Source organism: Cornus florida, unplaced genomic scaffold, assembly GCF_030987335.1.
Source record: "Cornus florida cultivar Cherokee Brave unplaced genomic scaffold, ASM3098733v1 CherokeeBrave_3.0.0_Hap2_Chr09, whole genome shotgun sequence".
In the NCBI taxonomy this organism is placed as follows: Eukaryota; Viridiplantae; Streptophyta; class Magnoliopsida; order Cornales; family Cornaceae; genus Cornus; species Cornus florida.
Window position 1 is genome coordinate 86,005,196 of NW_026775579.1, and position 22,632 is coordinate 86,027,827.

A 22,632-nucleotide genomic window follows, 5' to 3' on the forward strand; every position below is an offset into this window, starting at 1 on the left:
GCAATATTGTGGACGCGTGTGCATCCAATTATTTAAGCATTTTTTCTACTCGGGTTAAAATGTGATTCGGAAGAAAACCACATCCCACAGGTGTGTATCCAACGCGGTCTTGATTAGTTCCAGCCTTTGATGAAGGCTCTGGACTTCATTTCCATCCCAAAATATTAGCAACAACTGGTGAAGAGGCACGAATTCCTAAGCTGAGGTATAATTAATTGAATAGAATCTGTTGATCAACTTCAAGCATTTGAGCCTCAAAAACTGAAATGGGTAGATCTGCTTCCGTAGGCAACTTACTAATATGCTCTAATTATTAAAGGGTTTTCTTAAACAAGTTAGTGCAAGTGAATGTACAATTCATCCCATAATTTACGGTCTTCTTTTGAACACTGACGGAATAAAAATGTAGACTTCTGATCTAAATGAAGAATAAAAATTAAATTCGGCTTTTTGTTAAATCAATTTCGTCTATCAGAAATGGTCCTACTTACCGTATCCAAATGAAGATACTTGCCCTTGCCCAAGTACAAGTTATGCTTGCAGCAAAACACCACTTCAAACTTCCTGCTGATATTGCCCCATCATGATTCAGGAGTCTTGGTTTTCTTGCGTTTAAATCCTAAACGCTTCACAATTACAGCCACTTTTATCCTTGTGTGTAAATGCTATGACATCTCAATAATAATATAACTTTTTTTCTTTAGCAAGACAGGCACTATAATATTTACTGGAGTAGAGAGAGCGGTAAAAATGGGCATTATAAAAGCATTAAAAAATAAAATTGCCTTTATCTACTATATAATTAAAATTTGCAGGTAACAAACACCAACCTTCAAAAAGGTAAGGGACGTGGTTCAAGGAACACTGCACCACATAGGAAAGAGTAAAAAGTTTTTGCATCTCATCTTATCATATTCATAAATAAATTTAAGAAATAACAATATTTTTGTGTTTCAGTCTGCAATTCCTAGGAGCAGGAGAATCTTTTATTCTGCAAAATCTTTAACGAAAACCCTTCCTTCTATTTCCCTGTCCGTATAGCTCTAATATGAAACACATCACCTATGAGCAAGAGTGCCTCTTCCATGTAAATGCTTCTGATCATTTTTGTTTTTAAAGATTTGTCTTTGGTTTCCCAGCAGCAATACGCCTTGATACTGACCGCATAGTCACAAATTCTTCTGCAGCCGAAGGGTGTATGCCCACCTACAGTAAAAGAAGAGATGGTTTAACAATGAGATGCCATGAACATTGAAACAAGACCAGATAATAAAGAAACTAAGCCAATCACGTTAATAGTTGAAGGCACAGGGCCAATAAAGAAGAAGGGTTGGCAATTGAGCACCACTCTGATGGTAAGGGAAAAGATAACATAGAAAAGGATATCAAATATTACTGAAACGATTTTTAAAATGTAAGCACTGCAGTTGACGTATACTGAAGAAGCAGTGTGATTAAATACATGGATTTCATTTTATAGGCTCTTCTGTGTCCCTCTGCCATTTAGTTCCATCATATTCAAGCGTAAGAGAACTAAGAATATAGACTCTCACTAAATTGTGAGGGAATCGATCATGGGAGAATCCATTTAAAAGCAAAAATGGATGGGAGATGAATAGAACTTCACAAAAGCTAAAAATGAGGTAGCAATACATATAAGAATGAAGAGCTCTACACCTAACTAACATTAAGCCATATTGTTGTCCATACAAGCTTCCCAGGTATGCTGAACAGGCTTAAACCGAGTGTGCTTCAGCACATCTCTGATGTCTAGTGGTTCAAATAAAAATCTAGGAGTGCTAACACTTGATTTCAAAACAACCTGGATCCAGCATGTTCAAGACTCAACAAAGCCTTTCTTGAATTGAAAGCCAAAGAAAAAAAACCAACTTCCAACTCAATGTGGTCCAGTGCATTTATCTGAGCACAAGCACACCTTTACACCACCCCCTTTATATCAATAGATCTCGAATGAGACCCCAAAAACATAGGATCAGATGTTCTAATCAATATATACATGTGTCTGCATGTGCGCGCGTGCTGGCTGAGATGCTAGATTAACAAAACAAGATGCAGGTGGTGGGAATATCTAGTATTATGGCAAAACTGAAGAGTGAGGTCAAGCTTACCGTGCTGTCGAATTGTGCTTTAGTTGCTCCACACTTGAGTGCGATAGCAATGCCCTGCAAAGGATATCCCAAGAATTATCAGGAAATGCAAATATAAAGAACAAAAAGTAACTCATTCACCTGTTGGTCAGGCATTGTAGCATGCAAAGAAATCTTAGTTGAGAGTCCCCAACCAACACCCCAAAAAATAAAATAAAATAAAATAGGGCGATATAAAATGCATTTAAATATACAAGCATCTGTCCCTGAAATATTCTATGAAAAGCTTCACACAGATGCAAACATACCTGCATTATCTCAGGTGCATCTGGCCCGGACATGGATGCTCCAATAACTTTATCCGTCTCAGCATCGACAACAAGCTTCATAATGGTTTTCTCTTGACGTCTATAGAGACAATATAAGGTGTCAAATTGCAGTTTAAAGACGAGCATACTTCAAAAGGTTGCAAGTGTAACAAAAATAGCACATCTGAAATGCTAATTAAGAAAACGAAACATAGCTTCAAAACCATCCAGTAAAAGTCATCTTCGTGTAATTGGGACATAAATAAGACTCAATTAAATATTAAACTATGAAGAACCACTGTTAGTTTGTCCAATATCCAAAAATACACAGAACTCTGGTCAAGGCCCCAGTTAGTACAGTGACACTTGAAGAGAGAACTCAATTTACACTTCTTACACTTCTTACTATATACATCAATCTTCATCTTCTTCATCTCTTTTATAAAAATTAAACATTTCATATGCCAAGAAGACTGAATGAAGTGAAGAGGGGAAGGACGGAGCAGGCTTCCATTTTTAGGCAGAGAGGAAGAAAGAAAATGAGAGAATGGATGAGGCATTCATATGGGTTCACCAATTTGCTTCGGTAAGAGACTGGAAAGAAGAGAGGAAGGAGGAAAGGAGTCATTTGTTGTCTAAAATGGAAAGGATGTTATTACCCTCATTTTTAAAGTTCTATCATATCATATGCATAATACTTTTTATACTAGGGGGTAGAATAATAGAATAACATTCAAAATTTCCTATTCCCATCCCTCCTAGGATCCTATCAAACAATGAAGGGTATCACCCATTTCCTCCCATCCACTCAACCAAACAAAAGGAGGGAGGACACTCCCCTTCTTTAGGGGCCTCTTCCATCCCTCCTCTTATCCCTTCCATTTACTTTTCCATATTTCCTATCAAACAAACCATCAAGGACATTCTTTGTGTGTGCTAAAAGCCAAGATGCTAATTGACTCACAAGACCTGAAGTTGGTCAATGTGGCCCTCCTTTCAAACCCTTCACCAACCATCTGGCTTGCTGCCATCACAAACGTTGACAAAAACATTTTTTTTTTACCAAACCCATGCTAATATAGATATAGTAACAAACCAAATTATAGAAATAATGCATAGGAGCTTTTTCTTTTCTTTTTTTCCTTTTTTTGGGGGACTTTATCAAGGGGAGAGCTTCCTAAAATTGTTCCAAGAATAGAAACAAAATAAGTGGTCAAACTATTCCCCTCTTTCATATACATAACAAGGACACGAGTATAGAGTGTGTTATGTCCTCTATAGCAATCACACATCCTGGGTTAACTTTTGCAGCTCACCAGCACTTGTCATGGAGGCCGTTTTTTGAGGATCATAATCACATAAAAAAAAAGAAGCTATCGCAGTAATAACCTGATTTTTGTACAAAAAGACAAAAAAAAGGCGGGCGAGAAAAAGAACCATTACGAACGAGAGTTCAAACTCAAAGGACTGGAAAGAGGGAACAACATAGACATTATTAGGAGTTCAAGAGAAGACACTACAACACGTTATAATCTCCTAATCCTACTAAGTTTGACATTTTGCAGGAAAAAGTAACGGATGAAAAGACATTGAGAATAGTAAAAACTACTTGCAATTGTAAATGCAAATGGAATACGTTCCAATTACACAAAGGTACATACAATCAGGTTAGCAACCTTATCTGTGTATCCCAAAAGGGAAAAAGAGAGACATTTTACATGTTAATGATGACAAAATTCCAAAAAGAAAAACTAAAAAATAGGTATCTAAATCCAGCTGCACTACTTATTTGTTATAGCTACAAATGCAGATCAACTTAATTTCCTATATATTTAAAATATATGACTAATATGCATTCATATGGTGAGATGCTGTCCATGGGTATGTGTGTGTAATACAAACAAATACATCAGTTTATCAGAATCAGTGTTTAATTGCCTTCTTTATTTTATTTTATTTTTCAAATTTGTTTCCGTAAGCAAGCAGTATGGTCAAGCTGACGCTGAGACTTGAATCAGGATTGCGATAAACCCTCAATTACTTTAACGGCTGGATCAGCAGAATTTGAAATGAAGAGGTTCTCTAACCCTCACTATAAATGACTTTATATTGAAACTGTAAGCCTATTAGTTCTTTAACAACACTAGATAGCAAACACATACCCAGAAATGGAGTTCTTCATTGGATTAAAAGTCGATGTGAAAATTGAAATATCACCCTTTGCTTGCTCTATAGCTTGTTCTTCACTGAGTCCAACTACTGAAAGAGGCGGTATGCTGTCAATCAACAGTAAACACATAATTAATAATAAACGGAATACAAATAAATGATAAACAGAAGTCTCCATTATCACAAAAAAATTACAATTTTCAGCATGATAATTAGATAGTAATCAAAAGAAGGAGAAAATTTGACAGCACTATTACAACAATAGTATTTTCTGCAACATAATATTAGCTGTATGATATATTGAAATGTAATGTACGGTGCTGTCAATGTATAGCATAGAGCGAGTTGTGGAGCACCCTTGAAGTCCAAAATATTGAAATAACACATAAGAATGAAAACAACTCAGAAAGGCGCCACAGTGAGACATGATGCAGGGAATCTAACATGAGAAAGGGAATTAAAAAAGGAAAAGGATAGAGTCCCCTGTGATACAAGCTGCAAGTTCACCCAAAAATATAACATAATTTCATTCTCAAAAGGGAACAAAAAATAATGCACCCGCTTTATAAAATAAAAATAAAAATCAGTTCTGTTCCTGCTTTTAGGGGCAGATTTCTGAAATCAATACATTGATTATTAACTAACTTTCTCTATCACGCGATTTAAATGGAACAACTTATTGCTCAAAGGATTGAGTCAAATCCAAAAAAAGTCCAAGTTGGAGCTTCAGCTTCCTTCTACCTATTAATCAAAAAGATTTCCACTTCCCATAGCCAACATTGTTGGATGCAAGTTTAAATCAACCCCTCATCAGCTATAAATGCACACAAAATGTAAGGGGTAAAAAAGAGAAAAGATGACCATAAAACAATACAGACATGCACTTGTTGTATTAGCTTCATGATTCAACTGGATTAGTGCCTGTGCGAGTGCGCGCACACACAGAGGGGCCAGTCTCACATTATTTTTTTTTTCCTAGTTGGTACTCACACACACATGCCTCTACTGAGACTTGAATCCTTGACCTCCCTTTGGAAAGTAAGGGCCGGATACCGCTAGGCCACTGGCCCGTTGGTTTTATCATCACATAACCGAACCCTATCTTTGAGGATTAAAATTTTTAAATAGGAATTACAGATCGAATAATGAGAGTACATAAGCTAATCCATGCAAGCGTGCGCGCACCGCCGCACACAGAGGGGCCAGTCTCACTTTTTTTTTTTTTTTTCCCTAGTTGGTACTCACACACACATGCCTCCACTGAGACTTGAACCCTTGACCTCCCTTTGGAAAGTAAGGGCCGAATACCGCTAGGCCACTGGCCCGCTGGTTTTATCATCACATAACCGAACCCTATCTTTGAGGATTAAAATTTTTAAATAGGAATTACAGATAGAATAATGAGAGTACATAAGCTAATCCATGCAAGGTAGTCCATCATTAAGAGAGGTCTATGTCGCACTAAAATGAATATATATATATATATATATATATATATATAAACTATTGTAAGCCAAAAAGATGTGTGAGTTTGACTACAAATTCAGAATCCAGAAATAAAAAAAAAAAATAAATAAATAAATAAAAACACACATATCCTAGAAGGGTGATAAGTGAGTTAAATGTGATTTTTTCACAATCTCTAACAATTTGTAGAACTATCATCAATATAAAAAAATTTAACTACATTGATGTAGAATTCTGACAAAAAATTTATAACATGGTGGGAAAAAATTAAGAAAAGGCATGTATCAGAAGGGGGGAAACTGATACCAGAACACAGCGCAAGGTATATTGCTGTAGTCAGCTTTGCAAGGCTGCCCACCAAAAACAGTTTTCTGCAGGCATTACAAAAGAATTGAAAGCATCAATTTGCTATAGCCATATAGTGCTTAACGAAGTAAGAAGGGCAATTCCATAATGATGGTTAATGAAAATCCAGATGAAACACATACTGCGAAACATGTTCCCTCCATCAAGGCCACAGGAGTAAGATTCATTCGATTTGTAACGTCTCCAATGGCCCATATGCTAGGTACATTGGTCCTCGAGTAATCATCTACCTGCAAGAGTAGGAAATGTTGTGGAACCTCAAAAACATTATAAACTTGCAAAGATTGAAAAACTTTTTCACAATAATATATACCATTTTGCTGCATTGTTACTGAACAGTTGTGATATATTAACAACCTCGTTAAGAAAACAACCCCAAAAAATCAACCAAGGAAATCAAAGACAATGTAAAGGACCCTAACTTGGACTTTCTGTTACACGACCTAGCCTCAAATAACCTCACACTGATTATTTACTGAAACCCTACTAGGTTTTCCAACACTGAAAATGAATATCAACTTGCCTGAAGAGTCTCATGACTCCAGCTGCAAGACTAACTGTTCTAACTGCAATAGTGCTTTATGAAGCCACACAATCAAAGAAAGTCAATCACCTTTACAAAAACTAAATAAAAAGGCATCAAGTACTTTCATGGACCCTTTCAACCGAAAGACCAGAAAACGCCAGAATTCCCACAAAACACTGCACAGAAAGTAGATAGCGGATGCCAAAACACCAAAGCCAGATAGCCCAAAGCTTTACACAACTTAATGGAGAACCTACAAGACCTACAGAGACCATCGATGCCTTCTGCACCCTGTTGTGGGAGAAAAACTTAAATGCTCCAGGTGGAGTGATGACAAGGTACCACACACTAATTAAGTATCTACAAATACTGATAGGACTCACTAAAATAGATGCATTCTTACTTATGTGTCGGTGTTTAATTAGTGTTTGCTATGTTATCACTGCACCTGGAGCATTAAAGTTTTTCTCCTGTTGTGCCTCCAAAATAATCACAGTTCCATTTTCAAGCACTCGACCACCACCATACATCATTTTTAAGTGAACCAAACTGGAAACCAAGACTTGCAGGAACATGGCACAGCAAAAGGACAAAATTTGGCATCCACGCAACTCAAACAGCTCCATTTAAATTGGAATAAATGTAGCTAGGAGACAAAGGAATAAAGAACTAATGCTGAAATCAATATAGCTTATTTAAAGTAAAAATCACAAGAAAAACAGCCAAGACAAGGATTTGAAGAAGAAAGCAGTCAGAAACAATAGCTATTGTGCTGAAATACTGATAAATAGGAATTTATTTTTATTTCTTTTTGAAAGCTGATAAATAGGAATATTTAACGCTAAAAGACACACTCTCTCTCTCTCTCTCTCTCTCTATATATATATATATATATAGATATACATATACATATCCAATGGATAAAGGTCCTGCCAAGGAAAAAAAATGAACCGAATTGTTGAACTTCACAAAAAATAATGAAATCTGAGTTTCAAATATGAAATTGCAAAATCCAATAATATACACATTAGTAGGGATGGCAATGGGGCTGGGAACGCCATCCCCATCCCATCCCCGTTGAGAATAGCTACCCCCATCCCCGCCCCAAAACCGTTTATTAAACGGGGCTGGGCGGGGTGAGGCGGGGCGGGGGCAGGTTTTATAGAGTATTTTCATAATTGTAATAAGAATCTAATGAAAATAAATAATAAAACAAATTTTCAATTATGATAATAATTCTTGTTCTCTTATGCGGATAAAAACAAGATTCAACTTCTCAATTGAAACTTAAGACAAAAATTATTGTTGGAACATCAAAATAATAGATAGAAGTTCTCAAATAAGAGTAATACAAAAGAATATTTAATGATTAGAATAGAATAAACTGGGATTTGCTTAATATATACCTAATATTATTGAATATAAAATAAAGTATAAGGACAAAATTGTAATTTATCATTATAAACGGGTGGGCTTTCCCCATCCCCGCTCCATAACCATGCGGGTTTTCAATCCTATCCCCCAGCCACACCCCAAAACCATTTAACCACCCCCATAACCATTCAAAACGGGGCGGGGCGGGGTATTTTGCCATCCCTACACACAAGGCAAGCACGTGTAAGAGAGAGGTAAAGATAAGAGGGTAAAATAAAAGATCAAGTGGTAGCCTAGTTGTCAATTACCACCAGCCAACAAAATTGCAGGCATGTTAGGAAATCCATTCGTAGATGGGCATGTTAAAATTGCCGGCATGTCAATAATTGAGTTAGACATCCCATCTACTAGAAAAATTGTCATCCGAACCCAAATATAACCTAAATCCAGCTGGTCTGAACAGTGAAACACTTAAACCCATTTAGATTGATGCATAAGTCCCATCATCCCCTTGTTCATATTTCAGAACACCCCCTATACATATACATAACAACAACAACAAATGGAAGAAGAGTTGAGGAAAAGGCTAGTAACCTTCACAGCTCCCACATTGTCCAGTTCAACACCAACAGCTTTCAAGTTCAACCTCTTTGTGTTTGGAATCCGGCCTGTAATTAACAAAAGAAAACCGTCACCATCTTGAAAATTTTGATATGAACACATAAATATATAAAGAAATTATCACAATGTTTATTGGCAAATCTTCAAGGTTTACATACAGGAATATAACAAAATTAACTTTCCCTCCACAAAGCACAAAGTCCACAAAAAACCAAAAAAGGAAAGAGTATAACCATTGCACTCGACTTTTATGGATCAATATCTCCATATCCTTAAAGCGGCCTATTCCTCTCACTCTAAGCAACCCACATAAGACAAAGAAACGCATCTATCCATGCTTATTTTGACCTCTTCCATGCAGTTCGCTTTGCCTACATTGCAAGTTTGCAACAACTGCAATCATGCATGGTATAATTCCATGAGCCCCAAAACTAGATCGAATCAAGCTCCTTGATATCTAACCACAAGCCTATAATATAATGCAGTAAAATATGGTTAACCGACGCCTTCACCTTTTCACACATACAGCACAAATTCAGAAAAAAAATCACACTTCCCAAAATTACCGATGCTCAATACGGCCTAAAAAGCTGCAGAACATATTAAAAGAAGACATTGGACAGCAATTTAACACACCAAATTCTCTTACCAAGGAAACTCGATACGGCCCCACCACCAAGGAATTTTTAAAAGGACTTCAAACCAAATTTCCTGCTAAGCTCCACTAGCCAACCTAAGGAGTCCTCTCAATTCTCTTGGAAGTGGGGGAAGTGGGGATTTACATGATGCATCTCAAGAAACTGACTGACTCACTCTAAGACAAGCATTTGAAGAATTGCCATATGACTTGAAGTTGAGTAGTAACACAATGGTTAGTTATATTAATTGTGCTGCTTTAAAAACAAAAAAAATAATCCAAGCCATTAGGATACAGAGCAAACATTGAAAAACAAAAAATGCCGGTTTGATAAGAGTCAAACAGATGTAATCACCATGCCTCTATCCTTCATGCAAGCTCAAAACAAATATCAAAGATATTCTAAATTCTTTACTTCTGTATGTTAAAAATAGAACAGGTCTGAAATTACCAGTCGCAAAGAGAACAGCATCAGCCATCAGTTCTTCACCATGGTCTGTGACAACTTTTATTCCATTTTCTGTTTTAACCAACTGAATAACCAAAATCAACATTAAACTCGGTAAAATATGAAAATAATAAAAGATATTCATGTATGGATAATCGACAAATTAAAAAATCTAGAAACAGATGTTGTGGGAAAGTCAACAGAAGTACCTCTGTCAAGGTTGTCCTTGGATGCAGATTAATTCCCCTTGCTTCAAGATTTCTTGCAACTACTGCTCTCATTTCATCATCAAAACCCCTGCAATAGAAGATTCACAGGGTAACAGCATCAGTAAAACTACTGGATTAAAAATAGAAAGTTAGGCTGACAAGAAATTCCCTTAAAAACCAGCTTCCCAAAAAGAGGGGGTAAAAAAGGAGAGAAGCAAATACAACATATACAATAAGACAAACTTATCAACATCACGGCATATGGAAGCACCCGAGTAAGGTAGGAGGGGCTCTCGGGCATATTTCTTTTTTCTTTATCTTTTTATCAATATTTTTTTTTTTTTTTTTTTTTTTTTTTTTTTTTCAAGGCATCTGCAAGCTCGGGAGTACATACTTTTCAATTTGGAGAGTGCTGAAGGAATCAACTGAAGGGAGTGCCACCTAAACAATGGGTAGACTATTTTCTAGTCCTTCACAAAGAGATGATCGTCCTCACAGTTAACAGGCGTGACAAACAATGACGCTCTGGAAGTTCACTAATCACTATATGTATTACTGTTGTCCAAACACAAAATCTTGGCCCTCTTCTTTTTGTGTCAATAACAGTCCTTTTGGTGGAGTTTCACTGGCCCAGGGCTAATCATGTTTTGTGGTGGAAATAAATTTAGACACACTATCTATTGTTTTATATTAACCAAAGACAAAAAAGGATGGCTTTGACTTTCACTAGACACAATGCACCGGTAATTTATAAAATTCAGGAGAACTTTCAAGAAGTATAGGACTTGGGCAGAAAACATAGGAACACATATCCTTAAACAAAAAATATCGTACAAGATGTCCATATGGATCGAATAATGATTTATAAGATTGTAACTGAAGCTTGTGAAATTAACCACACCAATAGATGGGTAAAATACCATGACAGTTGCAATAACAGTCTTCTAATTCCTATTTTATTAGATTATAGTGAATTTGCTTGATCTACTCCTGCATCATTTCTGATCAAGCCCTAATGCCTGATCGAGGTTCAAGACAATTGGTATATAGATATGCTTCAGAGATTTCAAATTTTGTGAGACACAGAAAAAAAGGGTCTTAGCAATAATTTATGGCTATTGATATGCATCTATGTCACAATTTTATACCATAGCTCCATACTGGAGGAATAACAGAATAACCACAAAAAAGGTTGAGTTGAAGCAGTTTCATGGTAATTTTAAGACAAAACATGTGACATTGCAAGAGAAGGGCTAACTAATAAGTCTCTAACAATGAAAGAAAGGACAAGTTTCAGCTTCTTCCCTTTTTCATTCTATTTATCAGATCTATATTCGATATGATCCTACTACGAAATAAAAGAATCTATACTTTCACTTGGAACTTATAATATAATGCAATCGATGTGATTGGGACTGTCGAAATTTGCAATGAAAACTAAAATGAAAAAAGATATAGGTTTACATCCTAGAAACATTATTTTGTTGACCAAACTGCCAAACAATCCAAAGATGTAAACATAATTCAAACTATTAACCTTAATGGAAGTTCCTTTCTGAAAAATAGATCCACTGTAGCACCCATCCCACACCATATTGAAGCAAACTCTACAGCAATGTACCTAAAAACAGAAGAAAATTCGTATCAAAGTCTGACAGAATTATTATAATAAGTCTGCTTAACATGGAGAATTATTATAGACATTAAAAAGACGCATACCCTCCCCCAAGTATCACAACACGCCTGGGTAACTCTTCCAAGCTCAAAGCCTCATCAGAGGTTATAGCCAACTCCTAAAATGTGAAAAGGGAGAAATACAGAGTTGTAAATAGAGAGAAGAAAAAAAAAAAATATATATATATATATATATGATAATTATATTGTAAATGAAGTAGTTTTGAAGGCAAGACTTGTTTCAAGTTATTCAGGGTAATAGGGCCTTTTTGGTTCAGTTTTGAACAGTTTTCTGAGAACTGAAAATGGGAGAAGTGTACAAAAATCTGCTGGTTCACAGTTTCTGTTTTCAATTCTCTAACAGTTTTCTATTTTTTGAGTTCTTAAAGCTGTTTTTAGAAAACTAAACCAAACAAGTCAATACCTTTTCAACACATTGGAACAAACCAGAATACCAACCTGTCCTGGAATAGCTGGACGTTGAGCCCTACTGCCAGTTGCAATCAATATGTGCTTTGCTGAATAGCATATTTTAGTGCCATCAAGTTGTGTCACCTCAACTTCATTAGGACCAACTGTCTTTCCCTCTCCTTCATACATTTTAACCCCAGCATTGGAAAGTAATCGCTTGTATATTCCATTTAACCTCACTATTTCTTCTGTCTGCAATATTGTAAAAAGATCAAAAACAAAAAAAAAAACAAAAAAGAGAGTAAATTATATAACAAACTCTGCATTTCTATTTCAATTAATTAAAATGACTTAACGAATAAGTAATGAATAATATCTAAGATGAGTTTAAATGGAAAAAGGGCAGAAATTATCTAACAAAAGAGTATTGAAGCCTACATGAAGGTATGTATTGTTCGTCACTATAGAAATACAGAGGGAAATACTGAGAGCAGACACTTTGTGCAAACAGTGCTAAAGGTTATAGATCTGTATCCAGTCCACCCTCCTAACACCCGGGGTTAATGGGGACCAAACTGGGTGATGACCCTTTCTAGAAGTACAGTTTTTTAATATACAATAATCCATACAAACATCTTTAGAAAGAAAAAGATTGAAGATAAAACTGAGACTGTCAAATTCCTAAACATTACAGAGTTCATTTAAGAGTTTTAAATTGCTTATAACTGCTGAGTGAAGTAATCCTACCAATTACTGCCACTAAATGTCCAAATATTTTTCAGAACCACCAGTTTGGCAGTTTGGTAGTTCCTTCCCAAAACAAAATGGCCAGGCAATGCTGTCATGAAAGCTAAAGAGCAATGCCGCAGTGATGTTAAGAGTATCCCATCACATTCGTGTAGGGCAAGACAATTTTTAATAATATAAGTTCTTGTAATATTGTGCTGTCCTCATTTTAGTAACAGTTATAACTTCTTCAAATTCTTATCTATCATTTTTCGCACTCCATTTCTATGTCACTTATCCAAAGTAGCAGAGATATCTTATCCACTTTTTATCCCATGGGCATTAATGCGACATTCCTTACCCATTATTCACTGCATCCAGGTTCTTATACATATCTAACAGAAAATTTTGACCAGAACTTTTTTCTTTTCCTGAAAAATTGAATTTACTAAGAGAAAGAACAATATAAAAAGAAGGATGTGAATCACTCATATCTCATTTAAATATAAATATGTCTTTTTTTCTTTATGGTCATGCTTAGTCCACTTTCTTGCACGATTTCCGTAGCTTGAAATAACAACTGGAATCAAAACTATATTTGACAAATGGCTTTACCCGAGATTGATTCTTGACTTTTTCCAAAGTAAGTTTAATATTACCACCATCACAAGAATAAAAGATAAATAGATAAGTCACTAGTCTGCATCTGTTTCATTCCTTTCATAACACTTCTTCTCAGAATGATGCTATCGTGGGAGTCACGTGAGAATATGAGATCCGAATGACAAGAGTCATAATTCAAACCGATACATCAAGAAAACGAATAAGAAAATTAACACTAACCTTTTTATGCAGAAGTTTTTTCCAATTGAAATCAATTCTCTCATTCAATTCCCACCCAAAATTCCTGGCATCCTACAAAATTGAAGCCAAACATACATACACAATTTCAGATAACAATATAAACTAAATTTATCGCAATTATGGCATTCTATTGCCAAAGCATAAGTACCAGTTTGAACTAAATGCCAAACATGTACAGCAATACAAACTAAAATACAAATAAAACAGGGATGACAACAGAAACCATCGCAAACTTTTCTAAAGCCCACCACATCCTTTCTTGGGATGCTCAAGTAGGTTCTATTGCAATGTTTATCCCAAAACATATGGCACTAAAATCCTCTCCCAACAAGACATATTTAAATGATAGGAATATGTTGGTCACATAATTTGATACAATTAGAAACAGTTGAGCAATTTAAGGCTTTTTTTCTTTCAACTATAAAAACTTCTACCACCCGGTTATCAACAATATTTGAAATATAAAAGGTTTTATTTAGAGTAGGTCCCATCAATATGGGATGCTAGGATTGCCAACCAGGTATAGACCTAATCTCCAGATTTATTCACACAAAAAGCTGCCACCGAAACAGAATTCAAGATTTTTAAATCTAACTAAACAATTTCGATAACACAAACTACAATAAAAATCAAACCTCCAGGCCTGTGTTAGATGGACTTGGGTACACATGTTGGTACGGGGACGTGTCCCAAACAAGACACACGGACATTGCTAAAATATTCATTCTATATAATATTTTTATTTTAATCTAGAGCAAAATAATTTCTTTATCAACATAGTGTTTAATATAGGCCTTTCACTCTTTTTGCTTTTTAGGTACATGTCCGACCCAAAGTGTCAAGACGCATATCCCATACCCACGTCTGAGCAGTGTGTGTCCAATATGAGTACTTCACTACTTTTGAAGAGTCCATGTAACATTGCTCCAGGCCATGCCAAAAGCTTCCAATCAAACATCATTCTATGGAAATAGAATTAATTAAGTTTGATAACAATTAAGCTAATTTTAACTTTTAATTAATGATATGCATGTGTCAAGATAGACGCAGACTTGCATGTGTAAGAAAACTCTCACTAGAGAGGGTGTTTTTATTTCAAAACCTTCTTCCTTGATCTGATAAAAATATCTTCCAACTATTAAAATGAGAAAAAGTGACCACAAAACTTCTTTATGATAATTTCACCTCAAGCTCAGCCTTAAAAGATGCACCGTAGACCAAAATCTTTTTGGGAACACAACCGCGAATGACACACCTGCAAGACATAAAAAAAATTTGACCAATAAGGAATTCCGTTCTCAGTTCATTACTATTTTCATATATAACAAATAGAATCACCACCATGGAAGTCACTCTCAAGCTTCCCACATTCATTATAATCTACTAGATAGATATCAGTCATTAGCACAAACTACAATATGCAAGATAACAATACAAACTGAGTAATTCTTGTACATTTGGGCTATCAGTCAATAGATATTTATACTATTTCAACAAAAGGCAGCGGAGGACACTCATATGCAATTGATTGACATTTTGTAAGTAAGTCATATCATAGTTGCCAGATGAAATCAGAAAGGTGATTCACATATTCCCCGTATGCAGGAAAATAATCATGCAGAAACATTTCGGCATATTGCTACAATCAATGACTGCTCCATTTAATTTCGAACTCATATTTGTACGTACCACAATTCAAAATTTTAATGCTTAACTATAGTCCTAGCAATTTATTTAGTAAATTATCATGTTTCTTTTCCTTTTTACGGAAAGAATTGCCAAAACGTGCTATACACTTCATAATATTGATTTCTTTCCATAGAGCATAATCAAATTTTCCTCACATTTACATTTTCATTCCTTCTTGCTTAATTGTTATATCTTTCTTGTCCAATTATTCTCCAGCAAAATAACGACTACATAAAATGCAGGCATGCCAGGGTTGTCAAAGGCATGATTGGAGCTGTAGTATCATTTGATTTTCAATCCCACTGGAACCCATTTTGTTCAAACCTCGTGCTGGAATCACCAGTCAATAAATCATAAGTTCATAACTGTGTCAAAAGGCACCTTCATTAGAAATATTGATGTTTGGAGCAAAAATAGTTATCTTCTCCATTTCTTTCAGGGTTAAAAAAGTTTGGAGCATAGAAGTTGGGACTGGATTATGCGGACAGGTTTAGAACCATGCCAGTTTTTTTGAATGGAGATTCATTATTGATGCCAAATCTATATGTTATATGCCACAATAGTGAGTAATTATTGCAACCCAGGTGCAATCAATAACCATATTAATAATATTTCCATTTTAAAAACACACAATATTTGAACAATGAATAGAGAAAAGAGATATATCATAAACCCTTTTTTTTTTTTTTTCCTTTTTCTCTTGGCAAATAACACACACTCGTTGCCCCTAGGGGCTTGATCCCCCAACCTACCACTTTACAAGGTAGAGCAAATATCAGTGGCCTACAACCCTAGTCACATACCCATATGTTACCATACCCAAAACGTAATTCGCTAACAACAATTTCTAGTTTAGTGCTCTAGAATTTGAGAAGCAATCCCAATTTTGTTTCTTGTGATTTAAATAAACTTATACTTCAACTTTTATATATATAATTTTTCAACAGCTATTCTCATGAATGATCAAATGTTTATTTAAAGGAAAAGGGTCAAAATCTAAGTACACGATTATGCAGCAGCGCAACAGTGGCAAAGAACGACTAAAACGCAGAGAGTCGAGAAAACAAAAAAAAAAATATATATATATATATATATATAACAAAATAAAATAAAAACTTCATTGGTAGGACTACTTGCTGCAAATCAAATAACTAAAACTACAACTTTGAGCCTCCACGAAAGGAGCAAAAATTTTAAAAGAGTCTTCCGTTCCACCACACCGTACCACTCGCTGATGAGTTTTTCAGAACACCCATACTTACTTCAGTCCGACTTACGGTCTTACCACTCAAGCAACAAAAAAAAAAAAAAACATAAACAAACCCAACATTATCCAACATCCAAGAAACTGACAACATCCAGATGGTATATACAATAACCATTCAATATAGGCCACTCTATGCTAATAAAAGAATATAAGCCAGACACTTCATATCTTACCCATCTCAAAGTATTCCCTATTAGTAAAATATTCAACTAGACACTCCATAAGAGGTGAAACTCCCCAAATACGGTGTTGATGTTAAGACTAATAAAAAGGTCAAAAAAGAGGAGAACACCACCAAATAGATTTCAAAGAATTAACAAATTACAACAAACTTACGTTCCGCCAATTCCTCCAATGACTTCTGAACTGATTGGATGAAATGGAAGTTCACAGATCCCAACCTTGCAACATCAATTTCAAATTATTCAGTAAAATAAAATAACTGACAACTAGTGCAGTGAGTAAAACAAATGAAAATAAAAATAAAAATAACATCATGAGTCAACTATTACAAAAGATTTACTAAAATTTATAGTTAACGAAATCAAAACATATTTAGGCATTTAGAGAGTACACTAACTACAGTTGGCACATCAATACTCCAAAATAATATAAATGAAAAAGATATCAATGTGCTAACCATTAATGCAAATTAGATTGTATGAAAATTGACCGTACTACATACTGAATTTTTTTAATTAATAAATTGAGCTCTGCATTATAATTAAATAAAAATAGTACTTTAAACATAACCAACATTTCCAGTGGCTTAAGAAGAAGACTAAAATGGGATTAAAATTAAACCAATATTTTTTCTATCTTGGTCATGCTAACCGCTGATCACCAAATTCACCACCAAACAGAAATGGGAATTGAGTTATACTGTGGCTTTTCAGTAATTTTTTTTTCCCTGCTACTTTTTTATCTTTCAAGCTCATTTGAAACATGCATTAAGCATCAATCAGGTTTGAGTCTCAATAATGCCAACAATTAGGTCTATTAACTGTACACAGTTTACTCATTCCAACACCCTTGATTATAGAAGACGCACAGGGTAATGGCCTACACGATTGCATTAACTTTAAAGAGCCTTTGCAAGTGCAATTGAAGAACACTCTTGAGTATAATTTTTCTAATACATAGGAGTACTAGTTTCACCACTAAGTGAGAACATACACCCATCCCAACATCCTCAATTAACAAGGACACACTGACACCTAAACAATTGCATAAAGAAACTTTTCAGCTGCATTTGAAGAAAACTCTCCATTTACAATTTTTTCTCATCTATATTAGTTTCACACTAGGTGATGGTAGTGAACAGGCAAATAAATATTCGAAATTGACAAAAATTTAAAAGCATCGCAAGCTTGGATCAGAGGCATGATGCCAGAGAGACCAGATTCAAGAAAATGTAAAGAATTAGGCTGTAAATTTGTAGCTTGGGATACTGGTTATTATTATCACAAAGGTATAGCATAGATTGGCACACCATTTTACACACAACCATACATACGCTATATATTAAAATTCAGAGTGTGTTACCTTAGCTCCAGACTGAGCAGAAAATCTGGCCGCACGGACACCGCCGCTTCCGGCACCAATCACAAACAAATCGAAATCAAAGTGCGCCTCTTCTTCGCCGGATTTGCTTAGTTCCCCGTCAATTAGCATCTTCCTGGCCATAATTATCAAACTAAACCAACAAAACAAACAAAGTATTAGCAAAATAAACAATAAAAAGATATATTTTCTTCCATTTATTCCATTTGTCAAAGAAAAAAATCGGATAGATGTTATTGAATATTGAACACAATTAATTCAAGTAGTTTTGAAAATCTCAGCTGAGACGAAGTTAAGAATATTGGAATTTTCAAGAGCTGATTGCTCAAAACTCAATCAATTTGAATCATTTTCTCCGATAAGCAAACCGTATCAATTTCTTTACAATATTTTCCCATACAGATTCTCAGTAAAAATAATAATAATAATAAACGAAGAAAAGAATCAAAATCAAATGGAATTGAGTGTTGAGTGTACCTCCCTAAACTTGAAGATCACGAAGTAAGTACGGTACAGAGTCACCGATAGGGTTTTGCTTCTAGGGTTCTGAAGAGAGGAGAAAAGAGAATGGTTTATGAGAAAAACAGGAACGATACAATCAAACGAATAGGACGGGCTTGTATGTATGTTTATACTTTATATATTGAGAAGATTGTACTATATAATTACAAATAGAGACATATATATATATATATATATGGTTATTATATATATGATGAATTGACTAGTATTATTTATTATTGAACACTAGGTCTGGTCTACAATGGGGGATTTGAAAGGAAGATGGGTTGAAGGAAGGACTTTCACTTGCCTTTCGGGTCTTTCACGCTGCATTCAAAATGCATGACATTTGGGTGGTGATCTACAGGTCCAGGTCTATATTTCTCGCTTTTCGCATCTGAAAAAATAAATAAATAAATAAATAATATTCACACACTATTTACCGAGAAAAATAAATAAACTACACACACTTTACTAGATAGAGTATCATTTTCCTAAGAGCATCTCTAAGGGTAAAATGATAAATTCGGATACCAAATCTATATTTTGACAGTGTTACAGTATCAAAATACTATATTTTTGCAATTATACTCCAATAATGCATTTTGTGCAAAATATTATTTTTTTTTTACACAATCACTATTATTTTTCAACTACCATTCTCACCATTCATATTTGCATCAGTAATGTTAATATTAGGCACATTTCAAGTCAAGTTGTAGACATCAGAAGGAAACTAAAATTAAACTTAATTAAAAAAAATCTAAAATCTAAAATATCTGGTCAAAAAAGGACTCAAATATATATATATATATATATATATATATAATATAAATTTCCGAAAAAGAAAAAAAAATTATATAATAATATAATCAAATATATATATATATGTATATTATATATATCTGATTATATTATTATTAAAAGTATATATATATATTTAGGGAAAATCATTTCAGCCTCCCAAATCGCCATATATAGTTTTAGGGCAAATCATTTCGGCCTCCATCTCCCCCCCCCCCCCCCCGGCGCAAACCCATATCTTTCAGTTTCCATCGCTTGCTGTTCCAGTTCGGGTTCGCCGTTCGCAAGCTTCAGCCGTTGTCTCTCAACTCTCAAGCTTGCCCCTTCTATCTCTCTGCAACTACTAACTTGTACGTATGGGTTTTGTTTTAATTTTTTTTTCTAAATCAACTAATCAAGGTCTGTAATTCTTGTTTTGCAAACTAAATCCTATTTGGTGAAATTTTTTATGATCTTTTTTAAATATATGTATATATAGAATCCAAACGGATCATCGCCGAGGAAATTGCCGGAATTGGAAGCTTTTGCTCTAAAATGGACGAAGGAAGAAAGCGATTGAGGGCGAAGAAGTAGAAGTGAGAGAAGAAGAAAGAGTGGAGAAGCAGAAGGCACCGGTTCCTGCCATTGAAGAGAGAGAGTTTGGCAGAGAGAGAGAGACGGCAAGCAACAAAAAAGGCAAATAACTATTGCTATTTGTTTTATTATATTTGGCACAAAAAATAGTAAAGACAAAATTTGACAGGTGATATAGCAGCCCATTGGAGGGCTCAATTTTAACTCACCTGCTATATTTTGAATTGGCAACTCATATAGCAGGTGGGTTGGAGATGCTTTAAATCACATAAAGCGGGACGGGAGCCAAATCAAATTCGAGAGCAAGAGCGCGAAAACAACAAAATTAAATCACAAATAGTGGTAATGGAAGTGAAAGCGAGCGCAGAGCGAGAGAGCGACAACCGTTGCGGAGGATTGTGTGATTTAGTCATTTCCTACTTTTATATATATACATAAGTATTTATGAAAAAAAACAAAAATCATATTGATATGGACCCCAGCCAGAAATATTTATTTAAAATTAAACTTTAGTAATAAAATAAAATAGTTGTAACAGTTTTTTTTTTAATGCAATTTCTAATGTATATTTTTAAGAACACATTCGTAAAATAGGGAGAAGAAGGATTGACAATTGAAAATCGAGGTTGTTTAAGTATCCAGCTTAAATTCATGACAAATAATATCTATAAATATACACACATATGAATAGAGTACTAATAAGATTACAATAATAATTATCACTTTTTCATTATATTTGAATGTTTTAAAATAAGATAAAAAAGGGTTCACTGAATTTTGAAAGGGGTCACACATAATTTTTTTTGCAAACCTACTTTAGCAACCATAAATAGATACATTTGTATTTAAATAATAAATTTTAATTTCGACTTTTCTTCAAATGATGGTGTTAAATAATTAATTTAAGATATTTTGATTGGTTCTCTATTTTGACTCTCAATTCTCATAAAATGAGCTGATTAGTGTTAATACGCATTTGAATAAATAAAATTAATTAATCTGTGAAACCATATCTTACGTAACGATAAATGATTCGAACTATGGTGAAATTTAAATTAATTTAAATTGGACTCCAAATGATTCGAACTATGGTGAAATTTAAATTAATTTAAATTGGACTCCAAATCATTTTCTTATAGATTTTTTCTTGCATTCAAACAAACGAAGAAGTCGCTTGAGTAGTGGTCTTGAAGGTGTACACATGATACATTATGATTATGATGTGAATGGAACTGATATTCTAGAAGAGTACAAGAAATTTGCTTCTCTTTTTAAAAAGTTGATGTTTACATGTCAAAGCAGAGGGCCTTAGCCACCTATTGACATCCACATTTACCATCAACCCCTTCAAATTTGACCATCCACTCGTTTTCACTGTTTTACATTGAACGGTTTGAACTCTTCAAAGTCTCGTTGTTTAGCTTTTACCAAGTCATGGTCACATATTTTAGTACCCAACTAACTGAACGATTCCAAAAAAACTCACCTCCTTGATATCTAACTTCTGTAAGTTTCTTCTCCTCCAATTCTCCAACTCTAGACTTTTCGGAACTAAGAAATAGAAATAGAAAGAGGATAGAAGAAGACGTTTTTTTTTTTTTTTATTTATTTTAATACCATTTTTATATTCTCAAAGAAATAGAAAAACGTAACATGGTTAGAAAATTCATTTAACTATTTACTATTCTTAATGAAAAATAAAGAAATTAAAAAACTACTCAATTTGAAAAACAATCATTGTAATTATAAATACCTTTGAAAGGAGTATACCAAATTATGTTCAATTAATCACCAAAGACAATAGCTAATAGTACTTTTTCATCTTCTAAAGTAAAATATTTCAAATCCTTATTAGAGCAAATAAAGTGTTTATATTATTTGTCAAAATAAAGAAGGTAAAGTGAAAGAATTTTTTTTTTTTTTGTTTTTTTTTTTGTTATATACAGCATGTGCAAATATTCTCATGGTGTTAAAAAAAAAAAAAAAAAAAAAAAAATCTACATTTTCCAAATTTGAGCACAGAACATTTTATCAATTTGAAAACTAAAATACCTAAAAGGTTCTTAAGATAAAAATGTGACCAATGTACCTAAATTTCTTAATGTTTTCGCGTAATGCAGCTGAATTATAAGACGAATTATCAATGTCTAGACGAATCATATTTAGTGTACCTGTTGCGCAAGTGTGCAACTTAAATCTTACCCTTGTCATGAGACTAGTATGAGTGAGATTCTCCAATAATAAGACATTTTTTATAATAAAAAATTAGCTTAAAATATAAATAAAACTATAATTAATTAGTCTTTTTTATTATTATTATTTTTTTA

General features: G+C 34.2%; 1 protein-coding gene across 1 annotated transcript; it reads right to left on the minus strand.

Moving 5' to 3' along the window:
* Positions 1 to 768: 768 nt before the first annotated feature.
* On the minus strand, positions 769 to 19,215 carry LOC132274863 (glutathione reductase, chloroplastic). The gene is made up of 17 exons (XM_059776205.1): positions 18,905 to 19,215; positions 18,410 to 18,560; positions 17,201 to 17,265; positions 15,094 to 15,163; positions 13,888 to 13,959; positions 12,367 to 12,570; positions 11,953 to 12,026; positions 11,771 to 11,854; positions 10,234 to 10,321; positions 10,028 to 10,109; positions 8,913 to 8,986; positions 6,541 to 6,648; positions 6,359 to 6,423; positions 4,579 to 4,692; positions 2,417 to 2,516; positions 2,130 to 2,183; positions 769 to 1,206 (listed from the first exon to the last, which is right to left on the minus strand). The coding sequence occupies exons 2-17, from the start codon at positions 18,548 to 18,550 to the stop codon at positions 1,114 to 1,116; spliced, it is 1,488 nt and encodes a 495-aa protein (XP_059632188.1). The 5' UTR covers positions 18,551 to 18,560; positions 18,905 to 19,215; the 3' UTR covers positions 769 to 1,113.
* Between the last annotated feature and the right edge of the window lie 3,417 nt (positions 19,216 to 22,632).